Genomic DNA, 14,475 nt, shown 5'->3' with positions numbered 1-14,475 from the left:
TTCCTGATCTGAGAAAATTGTCAAATCGTAGTGAGAACAGCATAGTGGAACAGGGGCTTATGCTGCATCAAACAGCATTCATATATCAAGTATATATACAGCCATAAACAAGCAATTTAATGCTTCTTATTATGAAACCATATTAACCCCATGAGGACGGACTGAATTTGCTACAACAGGCATTTCCCATAGGCACTTGGCCGAGTATACTCGGGACTAGTCCTCAACGGGTTAAGTGAAACTTAATATGGTTAATCAAAATTAATTGACGGAAACTGCAACATGCAAAATGTAATCTTTATTATTTATAAACAACCTTTGTCTCCAAGTTTTGTTGTGAAGCAGAATTGATAGAGGGATTTCACACTTGGAGAATTCATTTCATTCATGTTTAGAATGAAAAGCTGTCCGACATACAAGTTAGTCTTTTCAACCACTCATTGCAGATAATTCCTTCCATACAACACCTGAGTCACTATAACACTATGACCCGCAATTTGACATGCAATCTGCTCATGTGCTCTCTGGCAAAGGGGGCAAGATAAAGAGAGATAGATAGATGGGGAGAGATGAAACAAAGGTCTTAATCGAGCAGATAAAAACTTATGCTATTTTACCCTGTTATAAAATCAAATCTATTAATTAGCACAGTAATGACCTTTGCTCATTTTTCCTCTGTCTTCTTAAGACAAGCTGAAAGAAAGATAGCCATTTTTTTTTGTCATCAAGATAAACTGTAACATTTCATTCTGACTTGATGTTGCAATCTTTTCTGAATAATTTTCTGGAATATTCCAAATGACAATAATAACATCAAAATATTTATTTACATGTATAACCAGAGAAAACATCAAATAAAATCAAATAAAGTATTTAGAAGCTTAAACAAGGATCTGCCAAAACACAATTTGTTTACCTCACGTTCTCATAGACACATACATAACTCAATCTACATTTTTTGTGACCAATACCTAGGCCTACATAAAAGTGTAGTACAACTGTAAAAGTGGAAATTTTCGCGGTGTTGAAATTTTCGTGCATTTCGCGCAACCAGAAACTAGCGCAAAAATAAAAGCACGCTGATATTTTTGCTTGCCATATGTTCCAATAGTCGATGTCTTGATTTCGCGGAATTGAAAACACGTGAAACTCTTCTCAGCTCGCCCAGCGCGAAAAATTAGTCAAGCGAAATATCCACTTTTACAGTATATCAATTCATGAATGTACCAAAAAGCTATTATTCATAAAATTGTAGAAGTAATTCTTTCAATTTGATATCTTTTACTTTTTAAATCAAGTTATATATAAAACAGTAATTCCATGTTACACTTGTATCTTCATCCCATGTACCCTTTGATGAATTGTCTCATGATGTTTCAGTGTGTGTCATGATGTCTCATTATGTCTATCATAGGCGGAGTCAAGACTCTCATGTGGAATATTAAGTGGTACATTTTGTGATTGTGATCCCGAAGGGGTTAAAAGGTTCTACGAGGAAGGAATTATTGAAATCTTGCTCTCCAGGTTACTATGCGTGAATGTTTACACTCTCTGTTTACTCTCCAAAATCAGGCCGCTGGATCGGACACCAGAAGACGTGGACATCATCTATTCCCGGCTGAGCAATCTGAAAGTGTTCACCCGCCTCCCTCCTCTGCTCATTCAACAGATCTGTCGCTTCTCCCAATACGAGGATTTGGACCAGGAAGTCACACGTGAGTGACAATGCCTGATTTAAACCGTGGAGTGCTCAAGCAGTCTATTGTCTGTCCCACAGGCCTCTTACATACATTATCTTCTTCAGTCTCTTTTTAGTCTTCCTGTCTGGAATTTAGTCTGACATTATAAGAGGGTTCACCAATGTGAAAAATGCAGAGCTTAGTGGAGGTATACCTGTACCTCAGAGAATAGCTTGTCCTAATAGAGGTCGAATGTGTGAGTCAAACACATAATAAGTCCATCAGGTTGTGCCTATAGACCTAGTCAACTAATTGCTATATAGTATGACAGTGTTTTCTAATGATTAAAGGTACCCTCATATGCAGACTCTTACAGCATCATGCTGTTATGGCATTGGGGAGAACAAGTTTTATCTGCAGTGTGTCCATCTCTGGACATACAAATTTTGAGGAAAATGAACGCGGTAATACTTCATAATTTGAATAGTGGTGGTATTCAATCCAGTTATTGCACTGTGTACAGGTGTCTCGCTCCGTCCAGAAGGTCATCATGCACAAAGTTACTCCAGACACTGATTAGTTGATAGAGCTGTGTTTGTGAAACCCTTTAATGGATATAATGAAATTGCATCTGTTTGCCAATCTTCAGTAAGGTTCCACTGACATTATAATGACAGGATATTTCATAAGGTTGCTGATGTTGAGGGACGTGGACTGCTTAGTAAAGCATTTAAGGTCTCTGAGTCCATGTTTTGGGGGAATTTCCTTTTACATCAAAGCAAAGTCATACAAAACAATTCTTGCAGTCCTTGATGTCAGGCCTACAATGTTGTTCCAAAGAAAACATTTCAAAGTCTGTTATTCAGCAGCCAATTTATATACCGGTAAGATTTCTTGAGGGAGATTTGATCGAGTAACCAGCTTCCAAGAAAAGAAATGGAAAAAAAAAGTTGGACAGTCACTCAAATAGAAAACAACATTATGCTTTTATGTTGTAACTTTATGCTTTCTTTGTGATTACTGTGGCATATGGGGATTTTTCAATTGGTTTGTCAGTGGTTGTGTGTGTTTGAGCAAAACAACTGAAATTGGCAAGCCATCAGCTGAGTTGACCTTGCACTCATGAAACACGATTTAAAGGGATCGTATAGTTTTGGTTGAGCCCTAGCTTCAGGTTTCTAACACTTTTGGGTGAGATAATGAGAAACGTAGCTCTCATGAAGTATGAAACAGCATGTAATTCCAAGAGGAAATCAATAATAATAATGATAAAGGACATTTATATTATGCAGCTACTATAATAATATACTCTACTGCGCATAAAAAAATAAGTCCTGCAGAATCTCTGAGCTTAGTTTTTCAGGATGGTACAACTTAAAAACAAAGACCAGGGGTGGTATTCTGAAAATCTTCCTAAGTTTCTTCCTAAGTCAGAAACTTAGGAAGTGCCTAGGAAAGACAAAATTGGTATTCTGAAATTTCTTCCTAGGCACTTCTTAATGCAAATTAAGCCATCCTTATCCCCACCCACGTCCTTTCCTAAGCCAATACGAAATGCCGTATCATAAGGAACTAACCAATGTCTGCCAATGACAATCGCATATTACTGTGACGTAGGGTCAAATACACGAGTGCGCGGCATGTCCCCTTTCTCACGCTCATTTCGCGCATCAAAGTACGTATGTGCGCGCAATGACTGTCAAGCGCGCCTATCACGATGCTTGCAGTTTGCTATTCTTAACAACGTACTTAGGACAGGGGTGGAGCTTTCCTAAATATTTTCCTAAAATTCTTTCCTAAGTGCATTCTAGAATACCAACTTCTTCCTAAGTCAGAAATTTGCATATTCCCGCCCCCTTCCTAAGTTTCTTCCTAAGTCTACTTAGGAAGAAACTTAGGAAGATTTTCAGAATACCACTTAGGAAAAAATCCTGACTTAGGAAGAAATTCTTCCTAGGAAGGATTTCAGAATACCACCCCAGGTCAATAAATCACTCAAGATCAATGCTGAATGAAGAGCACAGAGGAGAGCTGCATCATGTGCTCGATCCATGATCCAATGTTTATTTGATAATTTTTAAATTAGTTTTGAAATGACTGAGATACCCAAAACAGAGCAATCCTAATAAAAGGTGGGACCCACCTTTTATTACGATCGCTTTGTTTTACTTTGTTTTTGGATATCTCAGCCATTCCAAAACTGATTTATTCATCAAATAAACTTTCAATTCCTCTTAGAATGGTATGCTCTAGCTGTACTATTTCACTAGTGTTTTCTTGATATCTCGCAAAAAGTTAAAAGCCCAATCCTCATCTCCACCAATACTATACCATCCCTTTAACATGTTCTTTGTATTTAAAATCTGTCTTTCAACTCATATGCATTGATTAGCAAAATACAGACAACTAAAACAAACTGTGTCCAAACTTTAATGCTAGAGTCACACACGGCCAAGTCACAAAACGGATTTGATCTGGGTAAAAATGAGCCGGATTAGTCCCGGAATGGAGGGCAATTTATGTTACAGTCACACACGGCCGGATTTCGAACCAGGTCCATAAGGAATTAAACCGTATCGTCACGGTTCGAGCCGTAGAGACCCGTATTGACCCATATCGAACCGTATAAAAATCTGCTTTAAAATCCTTAACTGAATCCTTTTCGACCCCTATCGACCCTTACCGGCCCAGATGTAAACCGTGTCATCATCCGTTGCATGAAGGCAATGCGGTATACGGCAAGGGTCCATATGGTTTTACGCTGCGGGTTGCAGCTAGTCGATGCGAGTCAATGCGGGTCAATTCGGATATCAATACGGAATTGAAATCTAGAAAATTTTGAACATGACCAAAAATTTTTCACCGCCGTATCGTAGTCCCCGGAATCCATCAGGAATTGACACGGGTTACGATGTATGTGGGTCAATGCGGGTCTCTACGGCTGGAACCGAGTCGATACGGTTTTAATTCCTTATGGACCCGGTACGAAATCCGGCCGTGTGTGACTCTAGCATTCAGACATCAGTTAAGATCAGCTAAGACTTCATGTGCAGTATTTTATTTTAGCAATTTCCTAAATCAGAAAAACATGCTTGTTGAGAATTATCAAGAGTTGATTAAAACTGAAATGGTTTGTGTTTACTGCAAGAAAAATGTTGAAAATGTTTTTCTAACTCTGCAAAAAAAAGTCAATGGTAGTTGGATGGATTGAGTACACTCAGTGCTACAGCATCGTCTACCAGAATTGCTCAGAACTGGGGGTGAAAATGTCTGTGTAGCACTATCATATCAGGTAAATTTTTTATTTAAAAACCAAGCCTAACTTTGTCACAATGTCAAGGCTGTACTCTGATATATTTTTATCACAGTCGACCAGCAGACCATGGAGGTCATGTACCTGTAAATGTCATAAATGGGTTCTCAGAATTTCTATTTACTGGGAATAGATATTGCTTTCAAAGCAGAAGATATCAGCCTCCATGAATGAGATAATCTTATCATCACAGTTGGCCGTCATCGTAGTGTATACAGTAAGGTGCATGGTCTGTGATACCCCTTTCTCCTTGGTCTTTATCTCATTATCTTTGCCTTCAGTCATTGAGGGAGACCTCTCCATCCAGCCATATATCACTGGTAACCGCTCTGATTTACAATGTTTGATTGCCTGACTGAGGTCAGCCACTCTAAATTCACACTGCCTTTAAATAAACCTTGATCCAGGGACTGCCATGTTAGCTTCAGCTTAGAGACGCTGTTTAACCCTGACATTGCCTCTGGCATATGGTGTCAGTGATAACTTATAACAGTAGCTTACAGGGGGTTAGTCACATTTGATCATTATAAATAGCCAGCGGGGCAGTAACTCTTCTTCTTGCCGGTAATCTGCTGCATTCAATCCTGAAGATTCTTACAAATATCAGCTTTTTTTTTTTTCATGTTTGACCACTTCACCAGGATTTCACCCTGCTCTTTGCAAGATAATTGAAGTGGGCTCTTTTATGTGTGAATGCTGTAGCTCTCCTATGGACACATGGGACTGATGGATTTAAATCTCCTCCAAAAGACTTCACAGCAAGGAGAAGGTGCCTTGCCAAAGGGCACTATACTACCAGGATGGGACTTGAACTTCATATTTGCAAGGAAGCTAGTGGTCTTAGCTATATGGTCTGAACCACTCAGCCATGACAACTCCATAGCAACTCAGTCTTCATGGTTTTTTTCTTAAATTTTGTATTTTCATAAATCCACAAAGTGTATTTCCCTCCCAGTCATGGTGCATATTGCCAAATTGTTTATTTTGTCTTTGCTTCTTTGTTTGTTTGTTTTAAACCAGTATCAGATGTTCTTGCAAGATTGTGTCATAAGGTATATTGTGAATTGCTTTAATTCTATCAATTCAATTCAATTCAATTCAATTTATTTTCCTACTTCTCAATGAAGGAATGTACATCAAATATAACAAAAACATAGTGAATCATAATATCCGGCTTGGATGTACAGTAAATTAAAGGGACTGTACAGTACTGGTTAAGGTGGGGATTCAGGTTTACAACATTAATAAGTGAGATAAGAAGAAACCTCTTGTGAAATATGAAAGAGCATGTAATTCTATGAGGAATTCAACATTTATTTGATGAAAATTGGTTTTAAAATGGCTGAGATATTAAAAAAAAACAATTATCATAAAGTGTGGGACCCACACTTTGTTACGATGGCTTTGTTGTACTTTGTTTTTGGACGTTACAGTCATTCCAAACCCAATTTTCATCAAATAAACTTTGAATTCCTCTTAAAATGGTATGCTCTGTACTATATCATAAGTGTTTTCTTGGTATCTCGCAAAAATTTAAAAGCCCAATTTTCATCTCCACCAATACTGTACTATCCCTTTAATGTAAGCATGTAAAACATATAGCGGTCAATCATCGTACGTTTGGTTCTATGTATAACACTAAAGAAATATGATGGAACCTACTTAAAAGCGAGCTTGTTAAGCGTAGGTCACAAATTCTGAACAGAGTGTAAAGATGAGGAGCACGGATGCAACATAGGCCTATAGGACCAAAATAAAGAGAAACAAAAATGAAAGGCAAAAATACCTGGGGCACTAACAGAATCTTCTCAATACATCAATAGTGATATACAGACAACCACATTCTGCAGATGTAAGAACAGTTGATTTAACAATGTTGACAATAGTGTAATAATATGATTTGAATAATGGTGAAAAGAGAACAGAAAGATCAGAAAGATATGATCAGAAAGATATGAGAAATCTATATGACACTAAATCATAATTGTTTTGTCTGCAAATGTTTAGGATGTAGAGGGTACTGTAAAACGAGGAATGTTCGCGTGCATTTTAATTTTGTAAATATCGCGAGCGCCAAAATTCGCGAAATTAAAATGCACGTGAAAGTTCTTGTGTATGTACACTATATGCATTGAATATACCAGTGGCAATTCGCGAATCTTTCATGCTGCTAAAAAGGCCGTCGGCTCCAATTTGCTAAAATTTTATGCCGTGAGTATATCATGTTTTACAGTACCCAGAATTCAAACACTGATTTCTCTCTGAATGTGTGTTAAGTATATATAATATATGCAACCAAGATTTTACAGTACACATGGTATGTAGTTGAAATATATGCTAATTGTACGTACGTTAGGCATTGGAAAGCAAATATTTATTTCACAGTCAGAGAGAAAAACAGTTATTCTGCATCAATTCCCTGCTGGTTCTTAGTTGAGGATGAATGATTGTCAGTTGTCATGGCAACCGTCTCACCTTTGGTGTAAAAACTAGTTGTGCCCAGAATTTACAGAGTGACATCCGATCCTTCCTCAATATTAGAGTGTTGCCTCATCCTCAAACATGAGACAGTCAGGAGCAAAGGATTTTAGCCTTTTAAATTGAGACCTGATATTTCCTTGGATACTTTTTGTAAAGAGATTACTGGCTGCTTTTGTCAATCTAAATGGAAAAAGAGCTTCCAAGGTGCAAAATAAGGAAATGTCTCACAGTATGTAACTGTATCCAGGATTTGTATATCCTAGGTAAATGTTGAGGTATCACCTGATTGTTGGACATGGCATGATGTGGAAGCCTTTCATGAAAAAAAAAGGTCATCACAATGTAAACTGGTTTTCTGAATCAGTGACATAAAATCAAGGATATCAAATAGATTTGGTATGTTTGTGCATAAATACATCTCTTTCTCTCATTGTCATATCTATCTGCCTATATATCTATCTGTGCATTTATCTATACATATATATTTATGTATTTATACATCTGTATGATATTCATACAGAGAGAAAAGGAAGGAATGACAGAAAGAGAGAAGATGCAGCAGTGAGAAAAAAAATCATTCAAACAGTTTTTCATAGCATCGTGTTTATGACATGCTGTGCTCAAATAAAGAAGTACGACACAGATCATCTGCCATCATAGACCTTGATATCAGTATTGAGCAAACAGACAGTCAGGAATGTATGAATTATCTTTACATTTCATGAGAATAAGAATGAATTAAAAGAAAAATGCACTAACTATTCTTACAGATCTTTCATTGATACCCAATAGTGCAGGGGGGTCAACCAGCAAATGATTATTGGAAATATTGCTGCTACTCTTTCTCGCACAAAGAGTGTATGTACTAATAGTTTCAATCATGCAGCAAAACACAAAGTGGGAGAAAATAACCAAGGGAGGCCATGATGTGATTAGGACAGTAGTGATAGTTGTCTACAATAGAAGTAAGGTATTTGAAGTCAATTTCATCCGTCATATTTTCTTCATGGAATGGACATGTTTTCCATTCTATAAGCTTACTCACTGTTGAAATTTACCATTAACCATTATGTTGACATTTTAAGTGACTAAAAATTCACCTGATAATGCATTTGAACCTATAATGCACTTTTAATGATCTGTTTTGTAGAAAATAACGGGCCATGATTGTTGTTAAGGTAGAACTTTGAGTTATTAATTTCATATTGGCTTTAGAAATGTTTTTTCTCTCTCACATTTTCAAATTTGTGCAGTCTCTTAAGAGTTTTTGATTTGTGCAGGAGGGCAGTATCAATATTTGTTGACCATGATATGATGTGTTTTAGGCTGTCTTGATTGGAGATAAGATGTAACAGTAAAACTATGAATTGAAGAGAGACGTTTCCTGCTATGTAAGGTGATTTCCCAGGAGCTAAAGGGAAAGCAGTCACCCAACTATGCTCTGCTGACCAATGCTGGCATAAAGACTTCCATGAAACAGGAAATTGTATTTTGTCAAGCCCCCCCCCCCCCTCCCCCCAAAGGACTGGCTGATGACTTGCCGTCCCAAATTACTTTTCCTGAAAGTTGGCAATACATTGAAAGCAGACATCTTTTCCCCATCCTCCACAAAATTAAGAAAGGTATGAAACCACCACCTGCCCCACCACAGATCATTGAGAGAGAAGGGGAAGGGACATAAAGAATGAAAGTGTTGACACCAAGTCCCCCAACCTCAGTCATTGCAGGCTTGATTCCTCCATTCCTCTTACCTTTTAAACACTGTGGCATCTTGTTTCTAAGTGAAAAAAGCTTCACCCATTGAGGACGGACTGATTTTGCTAAAACACATATTTTCCATAGACACCTGCCCGGGTATACTCCAGACTCGTCGTTAATGGGTTAATAGCTATCCAGCATTTTACCTCTATGAACCTTTAAGTCCCTTTAATAATATACAACTCAGCAAATTCTTGATGGAGCTGATAACTTGACTGATGTGTTTCTTCATATGAAAGTCAAATGTGATTTCCTTTCCAATGAAAAATGTATCTCTTTTAATGTAGCAATATAGGAAAGAAGATTATCTCTGTCGGTATGATAACATCGATCTTGTCAAATCAGTTATATGTTTGGAAGATAAAAATTTAAATCAGATACCAAAATGATGCATTGAAACTAGTGCTATAAGTATTAAGGGAAATGATGAATTGTTCTAAAGTGATATTTTTTTGATAGTTTTATTGAATCCTTCCCTCTTGTTACATAGTACTCCAAAATGGATTGGGTCCGTTACCATGGCAGTCATTTTTATTTGAAAGCTGATGACTTTATGCCAGGCTGCACACTAACCCATTTTTTTTTTCTACTGGTATGACCTGTTCCTGTCAGACCAGCAGATACCCAAGTTTGTACATTTTTCAATGGTCTGAACCTGAACCTGAAACTGGTTCTGTTCTTGTTTTCAACTGGCCCCAACAATGTCATTTTAATTGTTTTGATTTTATTTATTTATTTATTTTTTATTTGTTTTTTACCGGTCATGTTGGCAATTCCTGAAACATTACTGGCCCGACAGTGATTCTTTCTGGTCTGGAACTGTCAGACTGGCGGCAGTGTTACATGTTGCTTTATGGATAGTTGAAATTAACTCAGACATAGAAAAGTGGCTGGGAATACATACTGTGGAGTGGTAATGATTGATGAATAGTGATTGGTGTACTCATAACCAAGGTTTAATTAGTATGCTCAAGATCGAGAATTGACATTTCTTTAAAAGAGATTAAATTTTGTGATGTTTTTCTGTTCTTTTGACTGCTTCAGGGATTTTGGTTCCTAGAAAATAATGTAATTATGTCTGTAGCAAGTATATGTGCATCTGTGTTCAAATACGGTAGATTTCACCTTCAGACACTACTATAGACACCAATATACACAGATGAAAACATGTGCCATATTTAAGTACACAGGAAATGATTGTCTACATATATATCTAATGATTATAATCATTATGACATCTGGTGTAAACAACTGATTCATATGTACACAAGTATGTTCATATCATTCAATGTGAGATGACATAATATTCAGGCATAATGTGGAAGCTAGCACATTAGTTTGCAGGGCTAAGCAGAGAATTAGATGAGGGAATTGTGTAGAGAGAACATCAACACAGAGTATACATGGGCAAAGTGTGCTTCATGGACAGATGGAAAAGACATTACCTAAAATCACTTTCACCAGTGTGTAGAGAAAACTATGCCGGCTGACTTCAACCCACAGCTCTAATGTGCCCCATTTGCAGTGTCCATTTGGTGATCCTATTAATGGGCGTGTAACACATCCAGATCAAATTTGCAATTTGAGAGGTCCCTGCGTGGTGAGGCATCTTTGTGTATTGTATATCAAGACACAAAATCTCTGAGAATTGTAAGTCCTATACTGAAATGTCATTAGCGAGGTGTGGCAAAATGACTTGAAGAAACCGACCATTAGATGAATGGCACATCATGGTGGGAGGTGGGTGCCGTGCTATCCAGTTACTGCATGTCCGTAACATGATGCCATTTCAGTTTCACAGCACATCATCCAGTCCTAAGTGTTCATATCCCTGTCAGGTAGAGAAAGCAGACTGAAAAACACTTTTGATAATACTTCTTTTTGCTGTCATATTGCCCTGCCTCTCTTCCAAACTGCACTTTACTCTCATGTTTTGTTGGAGGTTGGGCAGAAGATGGCTTTCCAGTGCTGAGTGAGAGAGGAGTATCCCTTCCTTGTTCAAAGCTGAAATATTTCATCAATATCAAATACCAAGTTTAGTTTGTTTGATGCACAGAATTAAGCAGTAGCTAGTTGTCAAAGCTGTGCTGTCAAACATTTAAAGAATAGGTTCATCTTAGACAATGTTTACTAATTGCTCATTTTACTGACCATGTACGATAACGATGATAGCAAACACATATAGCCTGGAGATACTATATAATATGAAATATGGGTTTCTAATGGTGCATATCTGTCAAAAATGATATCCCATAATGAAGTTGACACCATAATCACTCAATGATATATCAAACTACTCCATCCTATACCTCATGCCAAATAATTCGTAGATTGTGTGTCATTAGATTTGGTGTAGTCATGTGAATGACCCTCAACACTGGTAATGAGCAAAAGTGTGCTACTACTCATCTGAGTGCATGGCAGAATTTGGGATATTTTGAGAGCAGGTGTCAAACACACACTACAGCACAGTCTGAGATACAATATTGAGTCTCTACCCACCCTATAGAATGTCACATGTGCATCTGCATGCACCCTGTATCAAATGTAAGAAAATATTCTTGCATTTACAGAGACATGTTTACCATGTGTCTCTATTTACGATTTCTACTGTTTCTAGTTTCTGCCTATTTGCATGTCAAAGGATTAATGGATGAACTTTTTGACAATATTGTTTATGCTTGTATCAACTCATTTGAAATGCTGGTATGGACTATGTTTCTGGACAGATAGTCTGTCAAAAGATGAGAACTGTGTATCAGCTTTCAATGAACAATAATAGTGATCATAAGAATTCTTGTAGAGCGCATAACACTGCTGCAGTATCATAAGCTTGAGTAAACTAAAAGAAGGTGAAAGGACTAGAAAAAAATAACACATAGGGGCTTCACCTGGTATGGTCATTCTCAATGAGAAAAATCATTCAAATGTGGTATAAGTGCTCAGAAGAATTCACCAGTTTCCAGTGCAGATGAATCTAGTTTCACAGGAATGAAGCACCAACAGAGAGAACTAGCTTCCAATGAAATTTTAGGCACACTACAGGGCGTTGGAGTAGATTTCTCTGTGTATTGCATGGTCAAATTCATCTTCACACAGGATGACTTCTTGAAGTACATATGTTAGAATCATCTCCTTAGCATAAGATGTCATATGACTGAGTGATTACACTGCTGTGTAGGAAGGGTCATCTGTTGCCTTGACAACCGCTCCTATCCCACTCCAAGATGCTGTCCGCTTCTGAGAGTGGTTGGCACCCATCAACACACCTGCTGGAAGCATCTGAAATTTCCACCATGGTTATTGCTGACCCACCCCAATGAGCGTTCCTTTCTTCCAAACCCCACGGGACTGGAGTAGGAGCTTACCTAGCTGCCGCTGCCATGGTAACAAGAAGGAGGGATCTTCCTGAGTATAATTACCATGGTAATCCATGCTTTAAGCATCCATGCTTTAAGCACAGCTCTGTGTTATTTTGGTGCTTGAAACTAAGCCCAGACTAGCTTGAAAATTGATCAGTTGAAGCTAAGAAGTTTCTGATGAGTAATGCTATACAGCAGAGTGTGAGGATTTGTTGGAAAGTCATATGAATATAAATTGCAGCATTCGTCATCATATGTGGGGATTAAGTTTTATTGTACAATAACCTGTATGTGTGATGTGTGAGTTGGTGGCTATTGGAATGGTTCCAGATTATATGTGCTTTTTGCCCCAGCTTGTGATCAACTCTTTTCACCCATTTTGTGCACTGCTTGCATGCATTAGTTATAAAAGCTGCTTGTAAACATGATAACATACTCAAGACAGAGTTGGCAGACAACCTGAATAACACCCTGAAAGAGCAAATGGGCTACAACTTCATCTGAAAGCATTCAAATTATAATTAAAGTGTTAACAGAAATTCTGTACTCTAAGCAGTCTGTCCAAATATCACTACTGTATATATATGCCATATATTTAGGGAGTCTAAATGTTTGCAAATCAGGACTTCTCAACGATTTCGTGAGTGGTTAAATTTGTGGTCATGGAGTACTGTACTGAATGGGGAAATGAAAGTGTGCATGTCACTTTCATATTGGGAATTAGCACCTGCCTTGCAAAATTCACAAAAATAGAAACCTCACAAAATATTCGGCATAAAATACAGTATATTAACAAAGTTTCTAAAGATAGGTAATTTGTTCATATCTACCTTAGAATATCATATCTCAGCTACCTCTCTGCCAGATACATTGATGTATCATACATATGTTTCATCTACATTCAGTTATATGTATACATCTTTTGCATTTGTGTTAAGAAACCAACTGTTCCAAGGAATACTGTGAAACTTCTAGTGTAGTGGCAATCTCATGGGTTGATAGATGATTTTTATCTGACCAGTGGAAGCAGCCATCACTCAAACCAGATTCTTGCAGAGCAATTTACCAAAAAAAAAAAAAAAAAAAAAAAAAAGAAGAGAGATGATAACCCCCTCCCATAACCCATGATAAGTACTGTCTGTGCATTGAAAGCTGACTGCTAGTCTTGTGCACAGACAAAGAGAATTATTCTAACAATATGTTTTGATTATGTATCTTTTTCTCTCCTAATCAATTTTTATCTACTAGTATTATATTCCATGATACACAACCAGCTGCACATTTTAAAGCCAGTAGAGGAGCTAAACAGTCATTGTGTGCAGGTTGTGTGAAAGATTGCTCCAAAAGTCATCTGTTAGGCAATGTCAAATCATCATGAACGTTCACATCCAGGATGAACTTCATTGAAAATTTCGTCAAGCAAAGCATACAACCTTTCATTCAAAATCATCAGTCTTCCTGCGTCAAGCAGTGAGAGTGTCTCTTAAGATGATGAGCTCAATCTATCTGTCACTCTCATATGAGTTCGATTATCTCTTTCTGGGACTTAACAAGGAGGATGAAGTGAAAGTGAAGCACCTTTGCTTAGCATCACAACTTCTTTATCAGCTACCTCAAGTAACCTCTCCTTGTAAGAGGTCTTAGTAAACAGAGAGCACTCTTCTTGATGATATCCTGTGCAGAAGAATACCTGACTTGCAGACTTCTTGGATGCTTCTTCATTTGTTATCAGGAAGCCTGGTTTAGATTTCAAGTTGCTGCACTCAGTGACAGATAGGGTGCATTTCCTGCATTCTGTGTCCTCGAGAAGGCTACAAAGGAGCATCTCAGGATGTTGCCCCCACAGTACAGTATCTCAAAACTGTTACCTTTGGAAACAGGC

The 14,475-nt window shown here is 37.6% G+C and overlaps 1 protein-coding gene across 1 annotated transcript in view; it reads left to right on the top strand.

The window, feature by feature from the left end:
- LOC139729288 (rap guanine nucleotide exchange factor 4-like) overlaps positions 1-14,475 on the top strand; it is a 143,867-nt gene that overhangs the window by 19,584 nt on the left and 109,808 nt on the right. Inside the window, exon 2 of the mRNA XM_071640215.1 lies at positions 1,573-1,715. Coding sequence (XP_071496316.1) covers positions 1,573-1,715 — 143 coding nt within the window. The remainder of the gene's footprint in view (positions 1-1,572; positions 1,716-14,475) is intronic.

This window comes from Diadema antillarum, unplaced genomic scaffold (assembly GCF_040938485.1).
Source record: "Diadema antillarum isolate AM-2024a unplaced genomic scaffold, OU_Dant_1.0 seq00000233_RagTag, whole genome shotgun sequence".
In the NCBI taxonomy this organism is placed as follows: Eukaryota; Metazoa; Echinodermata; class Echinoidea; order Diadematoida; family Diadematidae; genus Diadema; species Diadema antillarum.
Note: the sequence above shows the minus strand (reverse complement) of the source record. Positions and strands in the feature narration are given on the sequence as shown.